The following is a 26,962-nucleotide window of genomic DNA, read 5'->3' on the forward strand; positions in this document are numbered from 1 at the left end:
CTCTTCCTCTCTGGAAAACCTGGCTTATGGGATTTTGTGAAGGTAGCACTGGTGGTGTAGTGATAATATGTTGTATTGTTTTTGTAGTGTCTGCCACATGGGTAACATGTATTGAGCCTTTTTGGGTGGGAGCAGGACTGGGAATTGAACTTAGGGTCTCACACTTGCTTAGCAGGTGCTCTAACACTTGAGCCATACCCCTAGTATTGAGGTGTTACCATGCTGCATATTCATAGCATTGAATTAAGAGTATTTCATTACTTGTGTTTGTGTTTCTGAAACAATTGTGTGGAATTTTTCAGTTTGTACGAACATGAGACTTGCGTTTTATTTTATTTTTTTTATTGACAAGGTGTTGTGCGAAGGGGGTACAGTTACATAATAAGGCAGTGAATACATTTCTTGTGATATCTTACACCCTCATTTTTCTTTCCCTTCCCTAGATCAGGTAGGTATATATACAATATCTAGTGTACCAAAATCATATACAATAACCACAAAGGGTAGGGTTTTACTACTTTGTTTTTCTTACAAATTTTTTTGTGTCACCTTGTGTTTTTTTTTTTTTGCCAGTCCTGGGGCTTGGACTCAGGGCCTGAGCACTGTCCCTGGCTTCTTCCCGCTCAAGGCTAGCACTCTGCCACTTGAGCCACAGCGCCGCTTCTGGCCGTTTTCTGTATATGTGGTGCTGGGGAATCGAACCTAGGGCCTCGTGTATCCGAGGCAGGCACTCTTGCCACTAGGCTATATCCCCAGCCCCTCACCTTGTGTTTTGCTCATCTGTTCACAGCCATTTTGTGTTTATATTTTGGATCTGACGTTTTTCTTTGCTGCTTTTTGTTCTTGCAGTGTTTATTATTATAAAGGTGATGTACAGAGGAGTTAAAATTACACAAGTCAGGAAAAGGCCACATTTCTTTTTGGACAATGTTACCCCTTCCCTGCTTTCTCCAGTTTTTTTCCTCCTATGTCCTTTTTGTTTTGAGAGTCCTCAATAAAATTATTTCATTTTTTTCTTGCATATGGAACATAATTGTTTACAAACATCTGAGCAAAACAGATGGGTAATTTGTATTTTTAAAATTATTTCCTTGCTTTCCTTTGCTTTCTTCTTTCCTCTTCCCTTCCTCCTTTCTTTCTTTCTTTTTTTTTTTTTTGTCAGTCCTGGGCCTTGGACTCAGGGCCTGAGCACTGTCCTGTCCCTGGCTTCTTTTTGCTCAAGGCTAGCACTCTGCCACTTGAGCCACAGCACCACTTCTGGCTGTTTTCTATATATGTGGTGCTGGGGAATCGAACCCAGGGCTTCATGTATACGAGGCAAGCGCTCTTGCCACTAGGCCGTATTCCCAGCCCCCTTCCTCCTTTCCTTTCCTTTTCTTTCTTCTTTCCCCTTTCCTCTTTCCCCTTTCCTTTCCCTTCCCTTCTCTCTTTTCCCTTTCCTTTCATTTTCCTCTTCCCTTTCCTTTCATCCCTTCCCCTCCCCTCCCTTCCCCTCCCCTCCCCTCCCTTCCCCTCCCCTCCCCTCCCTTCCCCTCCCCTCCCCTCCCTTCCCCTCCCCTCTCTTTTCCCTTTTCCCCTTCCCCCTTCCCCCTTCCCCCTTCCCCCTTCCCCCTTCCCCCTTCTCTCTTCCCTTCCCTTTTCCCTTCCCTTTTTCAGTTCAGCTTGAACTCAGGGCTTGGGCACTGTCCCTGAGCCTTTGTGCTCAATGCTAGCGTTCTACCACTTGAGCTGCAGTGCCAATTCTGGCTTTTTCTAAGTAGTTTATTGGAGATAAGAGTCTCAAGGACTTTTCTGCCTTGGCTGGCTTTGAGCCATTGATTCTCAGATCCCAACCTCCTGAATGGGTGTGAGCCACCAGTGCCTGGCTAATATTTTCTTTTAAGTGAACTATTAGTTTGATTATTTTTCTCCTTTGGTGGATTTCCCTGAAGTTCCCCCTCGCCCCCATTATTACATTAGAAAGTATAAAATCCTTCATGTTAAACAATAGGTCTGTGTACTTAGAGTTTCTTTTTTTTTGGCCATTCCTGGGGCTTGGACTCAGGGCCTGAGCACTGTCCCTGGCTTCTTTTTGCTCAAGGCTAGCACTCTGCCACTTGAGCCACAGCGCCACTTCTGGCCATTTTCTGTATATGTGGTGCTGGGGAATTGAACCCAGGGCCTCATGTATACGAGGCAAGCACTCTTGCCACTAGGCCATATCCCCAGCCCTGTACTTAGAGTTTCATCACAGGTATTTGCAATGATTTAAGAGTGGGTTTTTGTTTTTTCTTTTTCTTTTTCTGCTTCATTGCAGTGACGCTTAGCCGTGAGAACTGGCTGGGCTCACCACGGTGATGCTTAGCTGTGAGAACTGGCTGGGCCTCCTGTTGGTGCTACAGTGATAATCACATTCCTCTTTACATCTTACAGCACTCCATCATTCCAAGAGGATCGCTTTCTCTCAAAGTATTGGCAGAATTGCCCATTATTGTTGTTTTAATGTATCAGGTATGTGTATTGCTTTTGATTTTCTTTCCTTTTTTTCCTTCTTTTTTTGGCTTATCTTTAAAAACATTCTCATCTGTAGCAAAAAGATGTGTATGAAAAGTACAAACTAAGCCAGGTTTTGGTGGCTCATACCTGTAATCTTAACTATTGAGGTTGACATCAAAGGATAGTGATTGGAAGCCATCCCATGTAGAAAAGTTCATGAAGCTAGGCACCAGTGGCTCACACCTATAATCCTAGCTACTCAAGAGGCTGAGATCTGAGGATCGTAGTTCAAAACCAGCCCCAGCAGGAAAGTGTGAGATTCTTACCTCCAATTAACTACCAGAAAACCTGAGGTGGCGCTGTGTCTAAACTGGGAGAGTGTTAGTCTTGAGCTGAAGAGCTCAGGGGCAGTGCCCAGGCCCAGAGTTCAAGCTCCATGACTGACAGAAAAAAAAAAAAAAGGAAGGAAAGTATGTGAAACTCCAAAATAACCAGAAAAAATTCTGGCTGGAGATGGTAGCCCAAGTAGTAGAACACCAGCCCAACAAGCAAGATGAGCAAGCACAAGCCCCTACATTCAAAGCCTAGTATAAGAAAAAGAAGACAAGAATAAAAAACAAAACCACAGTAATGTATTAGATCTCACAGTTTCCTTGATGTGCCATCTAATTTTGCTACAATGGAATGTAAAAACATAAAAATGTGGTATCTACTTTTTAGCTCTACAAGCTGAACATCCACAACGTTGTTGCTGAATTTGTGCCCTTGATCATGAATACCATTGCCATTCAGGTTTCTGCACAAGCCAGGTGAGAGTTCTTCCAGTCGTTGTGTTGCTTCTTGCCACAGAGCTTTGTGGACAATTAATAATATTCTCACTGCTGTCATTGTACACTGATGAGAATTAGGATTTACAATTTTGGTAAAGCCAGGTGCTAGTGGCTCACACTTGGGCTGAGATCTGAGGATTGTGGTTTAAGCCAGCCTAGGCAGGAAAGTCTGTGAGACTCTTATCACCAGTAAACTACTCAGAAAAGGCTGGAAGTGGTGCTGTGGTAGTGTTAGCCTTGAGCAAAAGAAGCTTAGGGACAGTACTCAGGCTCTGAGTTCAAGCCTCAGGACCAGCAAAAAAAGAAAAAAAATGGTCAAGTTTTATGCACTTTTGATTTTTTTTAAACTTTTATTTTAGTGGTAATGGATTTTAGCTATTTTAGTCCCTTATTTGAAAAGATGTTACAGTATTTTGGTTTCTGTTATCTTGGTTTATCATTGAACATTATTGAGACCTGAGGATGTCTGAGCATTTATCACTTTCAAGCCTTTGTTCTGGCTGTTTCTGTGCAACCACCTTTTTGCTCCACCTCATTGAGCGCTGAGTCTGTGCACAGGCTAATCCCACACTCGTCCTTTTGAGCCGTGTCTCCAATTTTATAGCTTTCTTCCTCTGACCTTAATGGCTTTCTGTTTTGAATTGTGGCCTCTCAATGAGGCATTTGAGGGCAAGGTCTGATGTGATCCACTAGCCCTGGGTTTGTATTGGGTAGATACTTGCACACTCCCTGCATCTGTGTTGTGTTGGCTTTGTGGCACATGCATTGTGGCTTCTGTGAAATGGTTTGGCACACTGTTTGCTTTGGGGTCTCGAAGCACTTTGTATTATTTGGAAGTGCAAACAAGTATAGACACATTCCTATTGCTTCTGTGTTCTAGTCTGGATAGAAATGAACTTAGGCTTGCTAACTACTGTAGGCATTTAATAAACTAACGTGAGAGCTGTAAAACTTAATGTGAATGAGAGCTAATACTGTAAATTTTATTCAATTTTATTCCTACTCAGGCAACATAAGCTTTACAACAAGGAGTTGTATGCTGACTTCATTGCTGCTCAAATTAAAACATTGTCATTTTTGGCGTATATCATCAGAATTTACCAGGTGAGTTTGCTGACTTTTTTTTTTGTAGTGAAAGTCACCTTTTGTGAGTATATGGCTTTGAATTTACAGTTGCTAACAGTGGTAAGCCCTGGGATGTCAAAATGTAGAACATTTCCATTACTGTGGTGTTTCTTCCTCTTGTCTCTAGTCCCTGCACACAGTGATGTTTTCTGCCTCCAGAGTTTCGCCTCCTTGGTTGTCTCAGAGGTCAACTTGTCCAGTGCACAGTGACTGTAACTTGAGTGACTACTGTCACTTAGCAATAATGCCAAAAGCTAGCTATCCTTGTTATTTCATCAGGGGTGGAATTCTTTTTTTTTTTTTTGTTGGTTATAGGGCTTGAACTTCAGGCCTGGGCGCTGTGCTGTTCCTGAGCTCTTTTGCTCTAGGCTAGTGCTCTACCACCAGCTCTACTTCCAGTTTTTGAGTGGTTAATTGGAGAAAAGAGTTTCATGAGGACTTTTCTGCTGGGGTCACTTTGAATTGTGATTTTCAGATCTCAACCTCCTGAGTAGCTAGGATTATAGGCATGAGTCACCATTGCTCATAGAATTCCTTTGTTGCAGGGTCATTGTCTTACTATGTCAGCAACCTTAGTAAACCCTTAAAATGGGCGGTTTAAATAGCACAGGTGTGAGCCACTAGTGTCATTGTTGTTTCCCTCTTACAGGAGCTGGTAACCAAGTACTCGCAGCAGATGGTAAAAGGAATGTTACAGTTACTTTCAAATTGTCCAGCAGAGACTGCGCACCTCAGAAAGGAACTTCTGATTGCTGCAAAACACATCCTTACCACAGAACTAAGAAACCGTATGGCTGTCTTTCCTTCGAATGCTTGTCCGAGCCTGTTGCCATATGGGTGGGGGGAAAGGCCCTCCATGGCATTCCACCATTACACTGTTGCATCTCTACATGTACTTTTTTTTTTTTTTTTTTTGCCAATCCTGGGGCTTGGACTCAGGGCCTGAGCACTGTCCCTGGCTTCTTTTTGCTCAAGACTAGCACTCTTATCACTTGACCCACAGAGCCACGTCTAGCTTTTTCTGTTTATGTGGTGCTGAGGAATTGAACTCAGGGCTTCATGCATGCTAGGCAGGCACTCTACTGCTAAGCCACATTCCCAGCCCTTGTACTTTTTATTCAATTGCTTTCTTGGGTGTATTCTTTTTTCTTCTTGCATCATCTCTGATTGCCTACCTCTAATCCCAATTTCTTCCTGGCATCAGAGGTCTCCTTTTATTTTTTCAAAATCCTCAGTTAATGTGCTGATTATTTCCTTAGCTTAAGTTCTATGTATCTTGATTGATACTTTTCTGACTTTGTAAATTTTTTGGAATTGCAAATAGCTGTTGCTTAATTATAGCTAGCAGTCTTTCAAAGAAGAACAAAATATAATGTTTTCTCTGTCCATGCTGTGAAAATGATTATTTCTCTGCACAAGGCTGGTCTTTTTCTAATCTAATAATTTACCAGATTGGTTTTTACTGATCTGATGATTATAGTTTTTCTGTGAATATTGATGGATAATTATTAATACTTTGCATATGTGATATGTCCAAATTTTAGATTAAAGCTAAATCCTAATTATTTAGAGATGATAATTCGGAACAGTTGTTTTATTTGCCATGAGCTTATAAGCCAGAGAGTGTGTAAAACTGAGTTTGGGCTTCCTTATAGTTTTCAAACATGAAAGAAAAGATTGCAGTCTGTTTCCCGTATGCATTCAGTACATATTGCAAGTGCACAAAAGCTAAGTGTCCATCACTCTAGCCACACTTGGAGATCACACACTGCCTGGGACCCCGCTTGCCTCCAGAGCTCCCCAAATGCCACTTCTGCTTGACTGGGATGCTTCCTTTGCAATGTGTGGCCTTTCCTCCCATTTGCATCTCTGAACAATACCAAAAAGAAGAACTTTAAGAGGAACATCTCAAATCTTGTTTACTTGTTCATAGCTGACCCTTGGTATGTGTGGGTCTCTGGTTCCAAGGTGACTTCCCCAGAGAAAACCCACAGGTGTTCCAATGCAAAGAGAGCATTCATAGCACCATCCAACTTCTGCTAGACATGTTGATCCTCAACAAATCTAAAACATTCACTTTATCACTTGAATCAAAGCACATTATGTGCCTTTTTGGCTTGGTAAAGGAGTACCAAATTTTTACCTTGCTTTCAGGCATTATTTGCTTTTTGGGAAGCATAGTTTTGCAGAATTCAGATCCCATTACAGTATAACCCAATTGATGATAATATGGGACTGATGGAACTTCTCAGATCAAGTGGTGAGCATGGGGTAATTTGAAATATTTGTCGTTGCAGTGTGTTTTGTTTTTTTTTTGGTTTGTTTGTGTGCTAGTCCTTGGGCTTGAACTCAAGGCCTCAATGTTGCCCTTGAACTTTTTGTTCAAGGCAGGCACTCTTACCTCTTGAGCCATAGCTCCATTTCTGGCTTTTTTGGTAGTTTAGTGGAGATACGAGTCTCGAACTTTCTTGCCCGGCTGGTTTCTGAACCACAAGCCTCATATCTCAGCCTCCTGAGTAACTAGGATTATAGGTGTGAGTCACCAGTGCCTGGCTGATTTTGCAATTTGGAAAAAAATTATTTAACCAACTTGGTCAAAAGCAGGAGTAATCAGTGAATATGGCAGGCTTACTATACTGAGATGTGACCTGTGTCTGCAGTGCCACTGTCACATTGCCTTTCCAGTGTCCCTGTCAGGAGTATAGTGAGAACTGGGAGTTTGTCTGAGCAAGTGGGTAGTACAGGTTTTCTGTGGCAGCATGGTTGTCAGGTTCCTGGGTGGAAACCTGATCATAACGGCACAATCGGGCTCTTTGGGCCGTAAAGCTTGGTGTTGGTCATCGTCAGCACTTGCTCACCTAGGCTGACTTCAGGCTGCTCTTTTCTAGGCTCTGACCTTCTTAGACCTATTAAGTTTAGTTTTTACATTCTTAAGTCCCTTAATGATGGACTTTTTCTTTTTTTAAAGCAAACTTGGTTTTGAACTTTGTATAGTAAGTACTTCCTGGGTTTGAGTAGGTAAGAGCATCACATCACAAAAAGGATAATTGGAAGAAATAATAATAAAAAGACTCATGCTCTTAGTTATCATAACATATTAAGAATGTGTGAGTTACATCATTTTCTTTTAGTCTTCCCATTTTTATTTTTATTTTTTTTGGCAGTTATGGGGCTTGAACTTGGCCTGCAGGGGTGCTGTCCTTGAGCTTTTTTGCTCAAAGCTAATGCTCTACCACTTTGAGTTACAGATCCACTTCCAGCTTTTTTGGTGGTTAATTGGATATAAGCGTTTCCCAGACTTTGCTACCTGGGCTGGCTTTGAACCACAGTCTTCAGTTCTCAGCCTTCTGAGGAGCTAGGACTATAGGTGTGAGCCTCCAGTGCCTAGCTCTTAGCCTCCTTTCCTTGGTATCTGAAATGATACCAAGTGGTAACCCATTTGTACAAATTGTGAGGAACCCAGTGGGTTTGAGAAATCCTGAGTGTTTAGCAGAATTTGAATTTTTCTAGAGATTCTGATTTTGGATCATGTAGAGGATCTGGAGAGGATCTGGGAACCAGTGGCTGTGCATTTCAGTTTCTTGTAACTTCCCCCATTACTTGTAGTTTTAATCCCTTTTCATCCTTCCTCTGTGTCTCCTGAATATTACTCATCTTTTCCTGACTTGAGGAGAGTGCTTGTTGCTGCTTTCCAGTGGCATTTGGCATTTCTGGTGTTGTCTTGCTTTGGAAATTACCAGCAATGTATGTTGTCTCTCAAGTATATGTCACTTAGTGGCTCTTTGCTGTGCAGGTGTACTTATTGAAACTGGGCTGGCCATATCGTCAGGCTTATTCCACAAAATTTAAATGTCCATTTGGATGTTTATTTCACTTATCCTGTTTTTTGCTGGTACCAGTGTTTGAACTCTGGGCCTCACACTTGCTCAACTTGTGGCTGGAACTCTACCAATTGACGCACACATCCAGCCCTGCTTTTTGCTGATGGAGTCTCATGGACTTTTCTACCCAGGCTAGCTTTGAACCATGACCTTCTGGATGTCAGCTTCCTTGAGTAGCTAGGATTACAGGTGTGAACCACGAGCAACTGGCTTATTTGTCTTATTTTTAGTCCATTCTCTGGGACTGAACATGACCCATGACATCTTTGCGGGTAAGTGGTTTCTGTGGTCCAGCAGAGCCAGTGCCTAAGCCTGAGACAGCACATGTCCCTTTCTGCTCTTCTGTGTGTCCATTTTCTTTGCTTAACAGGCTTCAGACTGTCAGCTTTAAAAGCTCTATGAAATAGTTCCATGTCTAATTACTCTCGTAGGTGATGTATGCAATATATTTTGTTTTCTAGAGTTTATTCCTTGCATGGACAAACTGTTCGATGAATCCATACTTATTGGCTCAGGATATACTGCTCGAGAGACTCTACGGTATGCAATGAAATGCATCGTATTTGGTTAAGCACCAGGGGCAGTAATGAATGGCACTTAATGTTATTTATGAGTGTTTCAACACATGCAGGCTGTTGGGTCTTGACTTTATAAATTGGATTTTTGTTGTTGAGGGGTTAGCAGGACTGACCTCAGGTCTTGGGTGTTCTCCTTTAGATTTTTTGCTCAAGGTTGGCACTCTACTACTTGAGCTACATCTCTACTTCCAGCTTTTTGCTGGCTATTTGGAGATAAGAGCCTCTCAGATTTGTGTGTCTGTCTGGCTTTGAATTGACATCCTCTTATCTGAGCTTTCTGAGTAGCTAGGAATACAGGGGCAAGCCACTAGCACTTAAACATGGGATTTAAAAAAGCAATTTTTTGGAAAGGCTTGAGTTTGCTGTTAGTGTCTTCACTAAATGAAATCAGAGTAGTACCTTCCAAGAAGAGAGAAGAAAGCCTTCACCACTTGGCAGGAAGTTCAAGTAACATGACTAATATTTTGGTGTATTTCCTTAGCTATTCCCTTTCCCTTTCTCTTTGTTACTTTAACATTGTTACTTTTTAAAAAGTTACTTTAAAAAGGAAGATATAGGTGGGCACATGGCACACACCTATAATCCTAGCTACTTAGGAGGCTGAGATCTGAGGATCACAGTTTGAAGCCAACTTGGGCAGGAAAGCCCATGAGACTCTTCTGCCAGTCCTGGGGCTTGGACTTAGGGCCTGAGCACTGCCCCTGGCTTCTTTTTGCTCAAGGCTAACACTCTACCACTTGAGCCACGGCGCCACTTCTGGCTTTTTCTGTTTATATGGTGCTGAGGAATTGAACCCAAGGCTTTGTGCATGCTAGGCAAACACTCTACCTCTTAGCCATATTCCCAGCCCTCCATGAGGCTCTTATCTATAAACTATTCAGCAAAAGCTGTGGCACTGTAGTGGTAGAGCTTTAGCCTTGAGCAAAAGAAGCTCAGGGACAGTGCTCAGGCCCAGAGTTCAAGCCCAAGGACTGTCAAAAAAAAAAAGAAAAGAGAAAATGTAGTATGGTCATAGAGGAGAAAAAGGAGTATTCATCTTTAAATAAGGAATTTTGTGTGTGTGTGATGGTCTTGGGGCTGGAATTCTGAGCCTGGGGTCTGCTGCTGAGCATTTGTGCTCATATGGCCAGTGCTCTACAACTTGAGTCACAGCTCCACTTCCAGCTTTTTGTGGTTAATTGGAGATAATGGTCTCACAGACTTTCCTGCCTGGGCTGGCTTCAAACTATGAACTTCTAGTCACCGCCTTTGGAGAAACTAGGATTATAGGTGTGAGCCACTGGTGCCAGGCAATAAGGAATTTTTGTGCTTCTAGTAAGGGAGATATGGTCAGTCTTTAGAAAAATGTGTTTGTCACTTTAAATCCTGTACATTATTATATAAACTATTGTTATATAATGTTAACAGGAGGACTTGAACTTACTTGAAACTAGATCTGAGATTGTTATGTATAGCTTTCTGTTGTCCTTAGACAAAATCCAAACTCTTGGCAGTAGCATGTAAGTCTCTGTAATTAGCTTCTTCACACTGGTCCTAAATTGTGTTGCTCTCCCCATCCCTGCCCCCTCCACTTGCTGTGTTCACTTGCCCTCTTTAGCCCAGGTGCTACTCTGGCTTGTTGACTCCCTGGCTATTTTTGCCTTGTGGCCACTTTTTGTCCTTAAGGCTCAGCTTCAATGTTACCTCAAAGGTACTTCCCCTGAGAGAAGTTCCCTTCCTGGCCCTTCTTTCTCATCACCTGTCAGCTTTTCCAATCTGTTTCCCTCCTTGCATGTTCTCCATGAAATAAGCTCTATGAGGGAGAACTTTCTGTGTTCTAAAGTCACTGTGATATCTCTGTTGTCCTGTTTCCACACATATACCGAGCCTAGAATGTTATTATGTTTCTAAGATGATTATAGTATACGTTACCGACCCATATACACTACTTATTTTTGAGCATCAATACCTCAAGATGCTGCTGCAAAGTATTCCTGCTCAGCTTAGCCAGAAGTACTAGTGTCTGTTAGGAAATTTAATGGCAAGATTGTAGTATCATGACAAGACTTTAGTACAGTGTTTCATACCTGTAATCCCAGTACATAGGCAGCATAGTGGTAAACTGCCTCTTAGCAAATGTGAGGGACTGAGTTCAAATCTCAGTAGTGCCAAAAAAAAGACTTTGGGGCCTATAGTTTAGTCCTGAGGGTGGGAGGCCTGACCAGAGCCATAGCAAACTTGGCTATGTAGTCCCAGTGTGTGTTGTGGTGGCCAGGAGGAAGCAGCACTAACAGGGTCTCTGTCCACAGTCCACTTGCCTACAGCACACTGGCTGACCTCGTACACCATGTTCGCCAGCACCTGCCCCTCAGTGACCTCTCACTCGCTGTCCAACTCTTTGCCAAGAACATTGATGACGAGTCCCTGCCCAGTAGCATCCAGACCATGTCCTGCAAGCTCCTGCTGAACCTGGTAGACTGCATCCGCTCCAAGAGTGAGCAGGAGAGCGGCAATGGGAGGGACGTCCTCATGCGGATGCTGGAGGTACCATCTTTCCCAGGCTGCGTTCTGCCTGTACACTTCTTTTGCGCGTTGCTGAGTGGTAGTGTTTGACTGGCAAGTTGATGAGGGCCCCCATAGCCCTCTTGGTCCCCTGAACTCACCTGGGGTCTCCTTCCACTAGGCCAGGGTGTTTGGGTGAGGTTTTCTTGTTTTTGTTTTTTCCCCTGTGCCAGCTTGTTCATTTTCTAACCAAGGTAAATCATGGCATCTGCCTCATAGGATTTCTGGAGGAGCTAGAACCGTGTGTGTGTGTGTGCTCTTTGCATCCTGCTGGCAATAACTGGAAGGATATTTTCTGGGGAGCAGCAGAAAAGCACTCAGCCATGGGCATGCTGAAAGAGCCCAATGGGTGCTTTGATGAAGGGTGAAAGATGTTTTTTATGGCCAGTGGCTGATGGTGGGGCCCTAAGGGACCAGTCCAGCAGTGCTGACTCCAGGCAGGGCCCTGCTTGTGAGACTAGTTGTCTGCATTTCTGAGTGTATGATAATGCTAACAGCCAGGGAACGAACCTGGCATGTGCCTTTCCTTGATAACTGACACACGAGGTGCTCTGGTACTGCTAGCCTTTAGCCTCTTTTTTTTTTTTTCCTCTTGCCAGTCCTGGGGTTTGAACTCAGCCTGGGCACTGTCCCTGAGCTTCTTTTGCTCAAAGCTAGTAGCACTCTACCACTTGAGCCACAGCACACTTCCAGCCTTTTTTGTTTATGTGGTGCCGAGGAATGGAACCCACGTCTTCATGCATGCTAGGCAAGCACTCTACCACTAAGCCACCTTCCCAGTCCCCTTTTGCCTCTCTTGAGAGGAACTAATAAGCAGGAGGACTTGTGCAGGCATTTTTTGTTTCGTCGGTCATGGAGCTTGACCTCTGGGCCTGGGTGCTGTCCTTGAGCTCTTTAGCTCAAGGCTAGTACTCTACCACTTGAGCCATAGCATCACTTCTGGTTTTCTGGTGCTTAGTTGAAGAGTCTCACGGACTTTCCTGCCTGCGCTGGCTTTGAACCATGACCCTCAGATCTTAGCCTCCTGAGTAGTTAATTTTATAGACATGAGCCACCAGCACCTGGCATCATCTTGTTTTAATGTCATCTGGAAGGATAGGTTGGCCTATTTATGACTTGTCTTTTCTCAATTAATTTTTTCATTAGGTTTTTGTTCTCAAGTTCCACACCATTGCTCGGTACCAACTCTCTGCCATTTTTAAGAAGTGCAAGCCTCAATCTGAACTCGGAGCCGTGGAGGCAGCTCTGCCTGGGGTGCCCACTGCCCCTGCTGCCCCTGGCCCTGCACCCTCCCCAGCCCCTGTTCCCACTCCTGCCCCTCCTCCCCCACCTCCCCCAACCCCTGCCACCCCTGTAACCCCAGCCCCTGTGCCTCCCTTTGAGAAGCAAGGAGAAAAAGACAAGGAAGACAAGCAGACATTCCAGGTCACAGACTGCCGAAGTTTGGTGAAAACCTTGGTCTGCGGCGTCAAGACGATCACGTGGGGCATCACATCGTGTAAAGCACCTGGTGGTAATGCTGGGAAATTGTGTAGACAAATGGCATTTTCAGCTGAGTGCTTTTAGTTGGCCTTAACTTAATGTGCTATGTCTTTTCCAGAAGCTCAGTTCATTCCCAACAAGCAGTTACAACCTAAAGAAACTCAGATCTACATAAAACTTGTGAAGTACGCCATGCAGGCCTTAGATATTTACCAGGTGAGGAGGTGCCTGAAAGTCAGTCAGGCTGAGTGTGGAAGATGCCCCTTAGAATTGAAAGCTTGGTTACTGTCTGGATGGTCTGAGGTTTGCTTTACTTGTGCATTTTGGTAATCTGTATTTATAAGAATCCAGTGGAAGTGGAGCATGGCTCAAAGTGGTCAAGTGAGCAGAGTAGCTTAAGGACCGCGCCCAGGTCCTGAGTTCAGTTCATAACCAATCAAAACAAAAAGTCTAAGAGTCCAGTGTGTGCATGGGGAGGAGAGCTGGTATAGATGGAATGTCCTGGAATAAAGTTTAGATTTTTTTTCAGGATCTGAGCACCTATATTAAGGTTCTCTGTAAAAATTCCAAAATTAAGCTGAGTCCTTATCAAAGGGGGGTGGCATTTTGAAAATGTGTTTATTCTTTTTTTTAATCTGAACTAGGGAAGGGAAAGAAAAATGAGAGAGGGTGTAATAAATATGAAAAGAAATGTCCTCACTACCTTATGTAATTGTATCCCCTCTGTACACCACCTTGTCAGTAAAATTTAATTAAAAAAAAAAAGAACCACACACAAAAAAAGATGTTTTCCTTATTATACATTAGTTTTACAAGCAAGGGGGTTCATTATGACATTTCCATATATGCCACAGTGTATTCCATTATTCTCTCCTCCATTTAAAACAATTTAACTGGTTTCATTATTGTATTTTCCTGTGTACATATCAAGTACTTTGACCATATCTACTCCTTTCTGATCTCTATTCATCTTCTACGGCTATTTTAAATAGGGATTTTGAAATGGAGTCCATATAGAGAAACTTAATTTTAATACCTGGGGTGATTTCTCCTTTCCTAGGTGCAGATAGCAGGAAATGGACAAACATACATTCGAGTAGCAAATTGCCAAACTGTTAGAATGAAAGAAGAGAAGGAGGTATTGGAACACTTCGCTGGTGTCTTTACCATGATGAATCCCTTAACATTTAAAGAGATCTTTCAAACTACAGTTCCTTATATGGTGGAAAGAATCTCGAAAAATTACGCTCTTCAGGTACAAAATTCCTTTTTTTTTTTTTTGCATTCTTTGAACATACATTTTAAAATTTGTGTTCCTTTATTTAGAAAATTTAAAAAATACTGTACCTGTTGTTAGGTGCCAGTGTTTCAGGCCTTATAATCCTAGCTACTCAGGAGGCTGAGAAACACAGATTGTTACAGTTAAAATTTATAAAGTGACCTTCCTGGCTTAGGTTCAGCAGGGCATTTCATTTCTTTCTACTAGTTTACTTTTGTGTTTTTCAAGGACTTGTTACTTTGTCTTTAAGTTGCTTTGGGGAAGATACTATTTTATCTTGTGCATTTTTTATTTTAACAGATTGTTGCCAATTCTTTCCTGGCAAACCCTACTACCTCTGCCCTGTTTGCCACTATCCTGGTGGAGTACCTCCTGGACCGCCTGCCGGAGATGGGCTCCAATGTGGAGCTTTCCAACCTGTACCTCAAGCTCTTTAAATTGGTCTTTGGCTCAGTCTCCCTTTTTGCAGCTGAGAATGAGCAAATGCTGAAGGTAAAGCCCATTTAGATTTTATGTCACTTGTGGTAAGGGGCTTTTTGTTGTTTAATTTTTGTTTTCACTGTTGGATAATATGTTTTGTACAGTGCTTGTTGAATTTGATATACAAGAAATAAAGGCCATGGGTGAAAAAGACTTTATGGGGTTTCTTTGTTTTTTTTGGTCAGTTGTGGGGCTTGAACTCTGGGCCTGGGCATTGTCCCTGAGCTCTTCAGCTCAAGGTTAGCACCCTACCACTTGAGCCACAGCTCCACTTCCGATTTTCTGGTGGTTAATTGGAGATAAGAGTTTCAGGGACTTTCCTGCTGGGGCTGGCTTTGAACTGCAATCCTCAGATCTCAGCCTCTTGAGTAGCTAGGATTATAGGCATGAGCCACTGGTGCCCAGCTACTTCAAGTTGTTTCTAAGCAGAGCTCATTTTATTTATAACTCCTAATGGTAAACCAGTGTGTTACTATTGCCACCACTACTTTTCTAAATGCAGTATTTCTGGGTGACACAGTAAAATAGTAGCACATTGTTCCTAAGTTTATTTATTTTGTTGTGCATGTCCCTGAGCTTTTTTGCTCAAGGCTAGCACTTGAGTCATAGCTCCACTTCTGGCCTTTTGTTTGTTGGTGATTAATTGGAGATGAGTCTCATGTGCTTTCCTGCCTGGGCTAGCTTTGGACCATGATCCTCACATCGGAGCTTTCTGAGTAGCTAGGATTGCATATATGAGACACCAGTACCTGGCTGGTCTTAATTTCTTTTTTTTTTTTTTTTTTTTTTTGCCAGTCCTGGGGCTTGAACTCAGAGCCTGAGCACTGCCCCTGGATTCTTTTTGCTCAAAGCAAGCACTCTGCCACTTGAGCCACAGTGCCACTTCTGGCCATTTTCTATATATGTGATGCTGAGGGCTTCATGTATGCAAGGCAAGCACTCTACCACTAAGCCATATTCCCAGCCCATGTCTTTAATTTTTTAAAAAATGAAATGAGGCAAAAGGATATAGTACAGGGAGCTGGGCACTGGTGGTTCACACCTGTCATCCTAGCTACTCAGGAAGCTGAGATCTGAGGACTGTGGTTCAAAGCCAGCCCAGACAGTCAAGTTCATGAGTCTCTTTATCTCCAGTTAACCATCAGAAAACCGGAAGTGGTGCTGTGGCTCAAAGTGGTAGAGCGCTAGCCTTTCAGGAACAGTCCCTAGGCCCTGAGTTTAAGCCCCATGAATGACCAAAAAAAAAAGAATATAAAACAAAATGTGTTGATATGTCTCTCAAACCCAATGAGAGTTTGCCCTGTAACAGATCTCATTAGATCAGTGGTCTTCCACAAACTTGGGTTTGGTTTCTTCCTGTGGCAATGTATTCTCAATACACATCAGGAATATTTGCTTTTTCCCTTTAAATTTAACCTAAATTAGTTTGAGTTTTCCTTTAGATCACCTTAAAGGTGTGTCTCATAACACATTTGCATAGATGACTAACCTGTATATTTAAATCTCATCTGTTGTAAATGCTAAAACCGGTCCATGATGACATTGCCCACTAAAGGCAGCAGATGGCAGAACAAAAATCATTAAAAAAATAACGTGTCTATGGCAGAACATTTTCCTTCATATAGACAGTAGAGTATTCTCAACAGCTATGTTAGCAGGTGGGTGCTTTACATGGGGGACCATGGGAAGACAGAAAATGTAAAAGAATGAGGTCACTGGTCAGTCCAGGTGCCAGTAAGCCATGCTTTTATGTCATGGCTTCTTCACATTTTTCCAGTTATACAGAAATAACTATAAACTAACTTAACACCACCTTCATGTTAATATGAAAGAAAAATACTCAACTTGCTTTAGGCTATAAAACTTGCTGGCAATCTGTCTTCATTACTTCAAATATTTCAATTGTTGCTTACAATACATGTAACTCTATAGCACAACAACAACAATAACAACCAGAATCAAACCTAACAGGACAAACCTGACATTGAGTATTGTCCAAAAACAAATAGTCAAAAAAATTCCCCAGAACATTTGTTAAGAAAATAATGTGTGCAGTTTATAGGATAAATGTACCATGCCATATGTAACCCATGTCATATATGATACCTTTTTAAACAAAATTTTGCCGGTCCTGGGGCTTGAACTCTGGGCCTGGGTGCTGTCTGCTGTCCCTGAGCTCTTGAGCTCAAGGTTAGTGCTCTACCACTTGAGCCACAGCACCACTTCTTATAGTAACTAACTATATAAGTGACATAGTTATATTTCAAATATATGTTCAAAAGGATTTAGTGTTAGATTTCACCTGTGATGTATAGGAGTCAGAATCTTCCATAAAAGTAATTGCTTGACATAAGGTAAGCACTGCCATTTTAAGGGCAGCCTCTATCTTATAAGAAGCTACTTTAAGCCACAACTTGATATAAGAATTCATTTTGTAGGGGCTGGTGGTGTGGCTCAAGTGGTAGAGTGTCAACTGAGTAAGAATTGTTTTTCTGATCAGCTTTGGCCAATTGTCCTAGTTTTGCTTGAGTGCCCAGATAAACTTGACCCTTATCAGAATAGTCCTGCAAGATTGTTGAGTTGAGTTTTGAGCAATCACAACAAAGGACACTAATACATTAGGGATGACACCCGAGTGGAGTGAACCCCGTGCCTGCTTACTTGACGTCCTGCTTTGCTGACTTCTTCCTTTTTCAGTTGGTGTCCTTTTTCCTGTGGACACAATTATGTCCCGAGACCATTCCCAGGACATTTCTGAACCAAGATTGGAAATAGAAAATAAGCTAATTTGGCACAAAATGTTGATTAAAGTTACTTGTAAGCTGATAAGCTTTTTGCTTTTAATTTTTGTTTTTCAGTGCTAGTGATTGAACTAGGCCTGTGCTTGCTATACAAGCTCTCTATTATTTGACCTACATTTCCCCAGGCCTTTTTGCTTTGTTGTTTTTCTTTCTTTTTTTTTTTTTAAATTACTAACAGTATGAAAGAGAAACATTTATTGATTAGAAGAATTTAGGTAAACTATCTTTTGTAAACCAAAAAACCCACAATTAAAAAAATGAAAATGGTTTGCTCATATTATCAAGTAGAAGTATTGAATTTAGTGAAACATATATTGTCTTAGTCTGATTAAGCTAAGTACCATAGTCTGAGTGGCTTAAGAAATTTATTTGTCAGTGCTGGAAGCTGAAAAGTTCAAGCTCATGGTGCTGGCTAGGTAGGTTTCATTATGAAACCTTTTTTCTTGGCTTGTAGGTTGGTATTCCTTCAAATGACCTTTGTGTTCTTATGCAGACAAACACACAATGGAGTGAGGTTCCACTCTGAAGTCTCTTTTCAATAGAAGTGTACCAACTCCATCCAGTTAGGACTCCATCCTTACGAACTCATTTAACCTTAAGTATTTTAGTGGAAGCCTTATGTCAAATGTAGTCACCTGGAATTGGGATTTCAGTGCATGAGTTTGGAGTGGGGTACAAATATTTAATCCACAACATATATGCTAATTAAATGTGTAGTTCTAAATATTTCTTTTTTTATTTTTTTATTATTGAACATAAATTTTTTTTACAAGGTGTTGTGCAAAAAGGATGCAGTTACATAGTAGGGCAGTGTGTACATTTCTTGTGATATCTTACGACCTGTTTTTCTATCCCTTGTCTAGGTCAGGTAGACATATATGCAATATACAATGTATCAAGAACATATACCGGGCTGGGGATATAGCCTAGTGGCAAGAGTGCCTGCCTCGGATACACGAGGCCCTAGGTTCGATTCCCCAGCACCACATATACAGAAAACGGCCAGAAGCGGCCCTGTGGCTCAAGTGGCAGAGTGCTAGCCTTGAGTGGGAAGAAGCCAGGGACAGTGCTCAGGCCCTGAGTTCAAGGCCCAGGACTGGCCAAAAAAAAGAACATATACAGTACTCACAGACTTGGTCTCTACTGTCTCTCCATCTCCCTTTGTTAACAGTCATATATCAGGGAGATCATGCCCCTTTGTTTTCTGTGTTCTAGGCTTGTCTCACTCGAGTTCTGACCATTTCCCTGTGAATTACAATATTTCACCATTCCTAATCGCTATGTAGTATTCCATTGTGTATAAGTAACATATTTTTTGGATCCATTCATCTGTGGAGGGGCATCTGGGTTGTTTCCATATTTTGGAAGTACAAATGTCTTTTTGATAGCTTGGGTTTTGCTGTTTAGGATAGATGCCTAGGAGTGGTATGGCTGGGTCATAGGGTAGGTCTATATTGAGTTTTTTGAGAAACCTCCATACTGTTCTCCAAAGTGGTTGTACTAATTTGCACTCCCACCAACAATGGAGAAGGGTTCCTCTTTCCCCACAGCCCCTCCAGCATTTGTTGTTTCCTGAGTTCAGAGTATAGGCCATTCTAACTGGGGTGAGGTGGTATCTCAGGGTTGTTTTTTTGTTTTTTTTTTTCTTGGCCAGTCCTGGGGCTTGGACTCAGGGCCTGAGCACTGTCCCTGGCTTCTTTTTGCTCAAGGCTAGCACTCTGCCACTTGAGCCACAGCGCCACTTCTGGCCATTTTCTGTATATGTGGTGCTGGGGAATCGAACCCAGGGCCTCACGTATATGAGGCAGGCACTCTTGCCACTAGGCCATATCCCCAGCCCTCTCAGGGTTGTTTTTATTTGCATTTCCTTTACTACCAGGGATGTTGAGCATTTCCTCATGTGTTTCTTTTTTTTTTTTTTTTTTTTTGCCAGTCCTGGGGCTTGGACTCAGGGCCTGAGCACTGTCCCTGGCTTCTTTTTGCTCAAGGCTAGCACTCTGCCACTTGAGCCACAGTGCCACTTCTGGCCAATTTCTGTATATGTGGTGCTGGGGAATCGAACCCAGGGCCTCATGTATATGAGGCAGGCACTCTTGCCACTAGGCCATATCCCCAGCCCTCCTCATGTGTTTCTTTGCCATTTTTATATCTTCTCTTGTGAAGTCTCTCTTTAGCTCTTTTGCCCATTTCCTAATAGGTTTATTGGGCTTGGAGGGGCTTAGTTTTTTGAGTTCTCTGTAGATGACTGATATCAGGCCTTTGTCTGTTGCTGTGCTGGTAAAGATCCTTTCCCATATCGTTGGCTGTCTTTCTATTTTGGTGGCTATGACCTTAGCTGTGCAGAAACTTTTTAATTTGTAGTAGTCCCATTTGTTGAGTCTTTCCCCTATTTGTTGTGCCCCTGGGACTCTATTCAGGAAGTTCCTTCCTGTGCCTATAAGTTCTAGTGTCTTTCCTACTCTGTCCTTCAGTAGTTTCAAGGATTCAGGTCTGATGTTGAGGTCCTTGATCCATTTTGAGTTGTTCTTGGTGCATGGTGATAGGCTTGGGTCTACTTTGAGTTTTCTGCATATGGCTGCCCAGTTCTCCCAGCACCAGTAGTTGAAGAGGCTATGTTTATTCCATTGTATGTCTTTAGCTCCTTTGTCGAATATCAGTTGGCTGTAAGAGTGCGGTTTTATTTCTGGGTCTTCAATTCTAATCCACTGGTCTTCCGATCTGTTTTTATACCAATACCATGCTGTTTTTGTTATGATGGCCTTGTAGTAGAGCTTGAAGTCTGGTATGGTGATACCTCCTGCACTATGTTTTTTGCCTAGAATTGCTTTGGCTATTCTAGGTTTTTTGCTGTTCCATATGAATTTATGGATTGGTTTCTCTATTTCAGTGAAGAATGTGGCTGGGATTTTGATAGGTATTGCATTGAATTTGTATAACAATTTGGGCAATATGGCCATTTTCACTATATTGATTCTGCCTACCCATGAGCATGGGAGGTCTTTCCATCTCCTTGTGTCTTCTTTGATTTCCCTTATTAGATTTTTGTAGTTTTCATTGAATAGGTCCGTCACGTCCTTGGTTAAGTTGATCCCTAGGTACTTTATTCTTTTTTTGGCTACTGTAAATGGAATTGTTTCCATAATTTCCTTTTCTGTTTGTCTATTGCTGGTGTACAGAAAAGCTGCTGACTTTTGTGGATTGATTTTGTATCCTGCTACTTTGCCAAATTGGTTTATTAGATGTAGGAGTTTGGGTACTGAGTTTTTTGGGTCCTTGAGATATAAGATCATGTCGTCTGCGAATAGGGATAACTTGATTTCTTCCTTGCCGATGTGGATCCCTTTGATGTCCTTCTCTTGCCTTATTGCTATGGCTAGGGATTCCAGTACTATGTTGAACAGAAGTGGGGAGAGTGGGCATCCTTGTCTTGTTCCTGTGTTTAGGGGGAATGATTTAAGTTTCTCTCCATTTAATATGATATTAGCAGTTGGTCTGTTGTATATGGCTTTTATTGTTTTGAGGAATGTTCCATCTATTCCTGTTCTCTCCAAAGCTTTTAATAGGTATGGATGTTGTATTTTGTCGAAGGCTTTTTGGGCATCGACTGAGATAACAATGTGATTCTTGATTTTAGTTCTGTTTATGTGGTGAATTACATTGATTGATTTACGGATGTTGAACCATCCTTGTGACTTAGGGATGAAGCCTACTTGGTCATGATGTATGATATTCTTGATCACTTTCTGGATCCTGTTAGCTAATATTTTATTGAGGAGCTTTGCATCTGTGTTCATTAGTGATATTGGTCTGTAGTTCTCTTTTTTTGTTGGATCTTTGCCTGGTTTGGGGATGAGTATGATATTAGCTTCGTAGAATGAGTTTGGGATTTCTCCCTCCTTTTCTATTTCGCGGAAGAGTTTGAGGAGTATTGGAATTAGCTCCTCACTAAAGGTTTTGTAGAATTCGTTGGTGAATCCATCTGGGCCTGGGCTTTTCTTAGTAGGGAGGTTCTTGATTACCTCCTGTATCTCACCGTAAGTTATTGGTTTATTTAGTTGATTTATTTCTTCTTGGTTCAGTTTGGGCAGCTTGTACTTCTCTAAGAATTGATCCATTTCTGTAAAATTATTGTTTTTTGTTGAGTAGAGATTTTGGAAATAGCTCCTTATGATTGTTTGAATATCGTGTGTACTTGTTGAAATTTTTCCGGTGGAGTCCCTGATTTTACGAATATGAGTCTCTTCTCTTCTTTTTTTTGTGAGTCTTGCAAGGGGTCTGTCAATTTTGTTTATTTTCTCAAAGAACCAGCTTTTAGTCTTATTTATTTGTTGAATGGTCTTTCTATTTTCAATCAGATTTATCTCTTCTTTAATCTTTGTAATCTCTCCCCTCCTAGTCGTTTTAGATTCTGTCATTTCTTGTTTCTCCAGTTGTTTTAGTTTCATCGTGAGGGTATTCACCTGCTCTGCTTCCATTCTTTTAATGTGGGTACTGAGTGCAATGATCTTGCCCCTCAGTACTGCCTTAGCTGTGTCCCATAGGTTTCTTTGTGATGTGTTTTCTTTGTCATTGTGGCTTATGAATTCGTTGATTTCATCTTTAATTTTATCTGTGGCCCAAGTGTTGGATAGCAGCGTGGGGTTTAGCCTCCAAGAGTGTGTATAGGCTCTGTGGTATCCTTTGTTGTTGAGGGTTACCTTTAATCCACTGTGATCAGATATAATACATGGGATGATGTCAATACTTTTGTATTTGCTGAGGTTCTTTGTGTGGGCTATGACGTGGTCTATTTTGGAATATGATCCATGGGCTGCTGAAAAGAAGGTGTATTGGGTCTCTGTAGGGTGGAAGGTTCTATATAGGTCTGTTAGATCCATTTGGGAAATGATGTTATTTAGGTCCTCAGCTCCCTTACTAATCCTCTGGGTGTTGGATCTGTCTCTTGGAGAGAGAGGAGTATTAAAGTCACCCACTATGATTGTGTTTGCATCTATCTTGCTGTGTAATTCTGTGAGAATTTGCTTGACATATGTAGGGCCTCTTTTGTTCGGTGAGTATACATTTATCACCGTGATGTCTTGATTCTGGATTTTTCCTTGTATTAATATGTAGTGTCCTTCTTTGTCTTTTTGAGTGGACTTTAATGAGAAGTCCAGCTTGTCTGAGATCAGAATGGCTACACCTGCCGTTTTGGTGGATGCATTTGCTTGGTAGATCTTGCTCCATCCTTTCATTCGAAGCCTGTTTTTGTCCCTTGCTGTAAGGTGGGTCTCTTGTAGACAGCAGATGTCAACTTTTTGTTTGCGGATCCATTCTGCCAGTCTGCTCCTCTTGATCGGGGAGTTTAAGCCATTTATATTTAAAGAGATCAAGGATAAGGGTGTTTTTTCTCCTTCCATTTTCTTGTTGGGCTGTTTTTTCCTCTTTTTTTTTTTCTTCTTGTCTTTAGTGAGCTGGTCTTTCTGCTGGACTTTGGCTATTGAAGTTTCTTTCTGATTCTGTCTGTGTGTCTTTTACGATCTCTGTTGGGTGGGCTTCCCCTCTTAATATTCGCTGTAGGGCTGGTTTTTTATTCACATACTCCTTTAGCTCCTCTTTGGTGTGGAAAGATCTGGTTCTCCCTTCGAATGTGAACTCCAGTTTCGCTGGATATTTGATCCGAGGTTGTAAATTGTTATTCTGAAGTACTTGGATGGTGTTCTTCCACTCACTTCGAGCTTGGTAAGTTTGTGTGGATAAGTCGGATGTTATTCGAATCCTCTTCCCATTGAAAAAAGTTTCCTTCTTCGCCTTGGCTGAATTCAGAATTTGCTCTTTAATCTTGAGGTCTGTAGTCTTGAATATTATGTGCCTTGGGGTGGTTTTCCTGGGGTCTGGCCTGCCAGGTGTCCTATAGGCTTCAGTTACCTGGATGGGGTCCCCTGTGAGATTGGGGAAGTTTTCTGCAATAACTTTATTGAGAACATGATTAAGCCTTCTGCTCTGATATTCGGCTCCTTCTTCTATTCCAATTATGTGCAGATTATATCTCTTGTCTTTGTCCATTAGTTCCTGGATTAGTCTTCCCTGAAGCTTCACCTTTTCTTGGAGTGTGGTCATTTTCTGGTTGTTGTCAGCTGCTTCATCGTCCAGGCGAGAGATTCTGGATTCTATATGGTCCACTCTTTGTGTTATGGTTTCAATTGCAGAGTTTATGGATGTCAGAGAGCTATTTATGGTTGTCATATCAGCTCTGATCGTGGAAATTTCTTCCTTTAAAGAGTTGTATTTTAAATCTATTTTCTCGTGCATTTCAATTCTCAGGATGTGGAGATTTTCTTTAAAGGAGGCTTGCATTGTATCCATTTTTGCTTCCATTTCTTTAAAGGAGGCTTGCATTGTATCCATTTTTGCTTCTATTTCTTTCTTGGCTTCCTGGGTGTCCTTCCAGATTTCCGCTCTAAACTCCTGGAATTGTTTTCTGATTTCATTTCTGACGCTTTCGATCATTCCTGTTAACATGGCCTCATTTGCTTTTTTAGTCTCCATCTCCTCTTCAGTCGTGCTGCTTTTTGGAGCTGGCGAGTTGGCTTGCCCTTTGATGAACTGAGTTATGTTTCTTTGTGATTTGTGCATCTGGAGATCTGTGTAGGTCTTCCCTCCCTTCTGTGTAGGCGTGTCTATGGCAGCAGGTGCTGTTGCTGTGGCCCCACCCACCAGTGCAGGGTACGCCTACCAGAGCGGGCGCTGTCGCTGGGGGCTCCGCCCTCCTGTGTGCTATGTGTCCACTTCAACAGGCACTTTAGCGGGATATGCCTCCCAGAGCGAGCCCCGGGTTGTTGGGTTGTGCTTGCGCCCTCCCGCGGGTCCGTGGGGGGGGGGGCGGTATGTGTGGGGCCCAGTTTGTGTGGGGCCCAGTGGGATCGACTGTCCGAATGTGGCTTGGCACCCTTAGACCTCGCCTCCGCTGCGAGGGGGGGACGTGATCAGGCTCAGGTGACCCTGCTGGGCTGGTATTGCCCACCAGCGCCTGTGATTTTAGTTGTAAGAGTCTGCGAGGTCCAGGCACCTTGGGTGGGGCTTGCACTGCCGGCTGTCCCCCAGCCCCTGTTGGGAAGGGGGCGGGGCCTGTTCTGCCAGTTCAGGAACCTGGGGGGCCTTGGGGCTGCTCCACCCTTCCCCTGCTAAACTGACCTCCCAGTGCCGGATTTGGGGGTTCTTTGTTCCCTCGGGGGTGGGGAGAGGGAGGGAGGGAGATCTAGCTTCTTTGTCGGGCTTGGGTCTCTGATAGCTGGTCTCCCGTTGGGGGAGGGGATAATGGGGCACTCACAGTTGCTGCTTTGTGTGTGTGTCCCGCGCAGCCGTTGGCCCTTCAGGGGTTGGCGAAGTGTCGTGGTGGTTTCCCCGGTTGCCTCTTTCTGCCGCACTGGGTTTCCTTGTCCGAACCCGGTGTGGACCCGAACTTCTCGTCGCTGCGGGTGTGTGTCTTGGTCCGCACCCTGCCTTGAGTCCGTGGGGTCTCCCGCTATATGAATTCTGCGCTCCTGGCAGCCTGTCTGTCGATCGCCGGGTTCCCCTTTCCCAGCCTGGCCCTGTTTGGGCCAGGGTCGGCTGGTGGGGGGAGGGTGACCCGGAGATTCTCCGGCTCCGTGTAGGTTTTCGGTTCTTCTTTTTTGCTCCTTTTTGTTTTCCTGCGTTTCTCCCCTGCTTCTGGCTGCTGGTTTTGCTGGGTTCTTGATGGGGTGTTGGGTGTTGGATGTTGGAGTTCCCAGCTCACTATTCAGTTGGAGCGAGTCGGGGTGCCTCCCTATTCTGTCGTCGCCATATTTCTCCGGTTTGTTGTTTTTCATATAGGATTGACCTAGCTTTGCTGCTGGCCTTGGACCTTTAGGCTACTTTTTGCATTTAAAGTTCCTGGAGGGGCTGGGAATATGGCCTAGAGGTAGTGTGCTTGCCTCCTATAACTTGAGGCCCTGGGTTGGATTCCTCAGCCAGAAGTGGCACTGTGGCTCAAGTGGTAGGATGCTAGCCATGAACAAAAAGAAGCCAGGGACAGTGTTCAGGCTCTGAGTTCAAGCCCCAGGACTGGCAAAAAAAAAAAAAAAAAAGTTCCTGGAAGCAGGAAGTTTTGACCCACTGTGACTTTATAATCCTATTAAGGGGCAACCCTATTCTCCAGGACTTCATAGCAGCCAGCCCCTTTGTCCTGCTGCATTGTGTCACATAGTGCCACAGGGACGTCACAGATACCCTGGTGGACCAGTGTGTACATTAAAGAAAAACTAAATGAAGGTTGAGAAGTACTTGGTTTTTCTTTTGCACCAACTCTTGCATCACTTCACATTACTATTGCACTGATGTGTTAGCTCTAGTGTAGCGGGCATAGATCTGCTCACTAATTCGCCTTTCCTTCTTTCTACCACAGCCTCACCTGCACAAGATTGTGAACAGTTCCATGGAGCTTGCACAGACAGCCAAGGAGCCCTACAACTACTTTCTGTTACTCCGTGCACTCTTCCGTTCTATTGGTGGAGGAAGTCACGATCTCCTGTATCAGGAATTTCTACCTCTCCTCCCGAACCTCCTCCAAGGTTAGAGCAGTGCACTTTTGGTGTTATTTTGTGCATGCGTTTGCCCATAGTTGCTGGGGTTTGTACTTGTTAGTGAAGCTCCTAGCTATGGCGGGAGGAGGAGGTATGTTTAAAGCAAATAGTATAACATAATGGGCATGGGTGTCTCATACCTGTAATCCTACCTACTGTGGAGGCTTTCAGTTTGAGGATCCCAGTTTGAAGCCAAATCTGAGAGACTAACCAGCTAAAAGCGAGAACTAGAGCTGTGGCAGTCTTGAGAGAAAAAGCTCAAAAAAATACTGAAGCCTTGAGTTCAATACCAGTACCATTACACACAAACAAATAGTGTAACATGATGTTTTAGCAAAAATTTACTATGTTGCACTATGAGAATGTAATGTAATCTATGGTAGTTTCATGCAGACTGCAGTTAGTGCAGTTAGAGAGCAGATTTAACTGGAGGAGTGTATCAGTGTTCATGATGAAGGGTGGACTATGATTTTGTGCTGCCAACTTTGGCATGTGTCAGGAAAGCAACACCTTTTCCGATGGTCTCAAACCTTGTTTTTTAGGACTGAACATGTTGCAGAGTGGCCTGCATAAGCAGCACATGAAGGACCTCTTTGTAGAACTGTGTCTCACCGTGCCTGTGCGACTGAGCTCTCTCTTACCTTACCTGCCCATGTTGATGGATCCTTTGGTGTCTGCACTCAATGGGTCTCAGACTTTGGTTAGCCAAGGCCTGAGGACTCTGGAATTGTGTGTGGACAACTTGCAGCCTGATTTCCTGTATGACCACATTCAGCCTGTGCGTGCAGAGCTCATGCAGGTAAGTGCACCTTTCCCTGATTGCCCGCAGGAGGCACCAGAGCCTTGCGTCTTGACTCGGATACTGAAGAATCTGCCGTTCTTGGGCTTTATATAAACTCAGAGGTGGG

At 43.0% G+C, this 26,962-nt stretch overlaps 1 protein-coding gene across 11 annotated transcripts in view; it reads left to right on the top strand.

The window, feature by feature from the left end:
- Positions 1 to 26,962, top strand: part of LOC125366930 (transformation/transcription domain associated protein) — a 105,236-nt gene that overhangs the window by 11,941 nt on the left and 66,333 nt on the right. For 9 of the 11 annotated variants that reach the window (XM_048367626.1, XM_048367628.1, XM_048367648.1 and 6 more), the window contains 12 exons: positions 2,413 to 2,490; positions 3,196 to 3,284; positions 4,313 to 4,409; positions 5,080 to 5,218; positions 8,773 to 8,851; positions 11,178 to 11,412; positions 12,577 to 12,943; positions 13,031 to 13,128; positions 13,973 to 14,167; positions 14,492 to 14,683; positions 25,877 to 26,042; positions 26,597 to 26,853. In XM_048367626.1, coding sequence (XP_048223583.1) covers positions 2,413 to 2,490; positions 3,196 to 3,284; positions 4,313 to 4,409; positions 5,080 to 5,218; positions 8,773 to 8,851; positions 11,178 to 11,412; positions 12,577 to 12,943; positions 13,031 to 13,128; positions 13,973 to 14,167; positions 14,492 to 14,683; positions 25,877 to 26,042; positions 26,597 to 26,853 — 1,992 coding nt within the window. The remainder of the gene's footprint in view (positions 1 to 2,412; positions 2,491 to 3,195; positions 3,285 to 4,312; positions 4,410 to 5,079; positions 5,219 to 8,772; positions 8,852 to 11,177; positions 11,413 to 12,576; positions 12,944 to 13,030; positions 13,129 to 13,972; positions 14,168 to 14,491; positions 14,684 to 25,876; positions 26,043 to 26,596; positions 26,854 to 26,962) is intronic. The other 2 variants (XM_048367633.1, XM_048367641.1) reach the window with 1 other exon arrangement.

Source organism: Perognathus longimembris, chromosome 1 (assembly GCF_023159225.1).
Source record: "Perognathus longimembris pacificus isolate PPM17 chromosome 1, ASM2315922v1, whole genome shotgun sequence".
NCBI classification, from domain to species: Eukaryota; Metazoa; Chordata; class Mammalia; order Rodentia; family Heteromyidae; genus Perognathus; species Perognathus longimembris.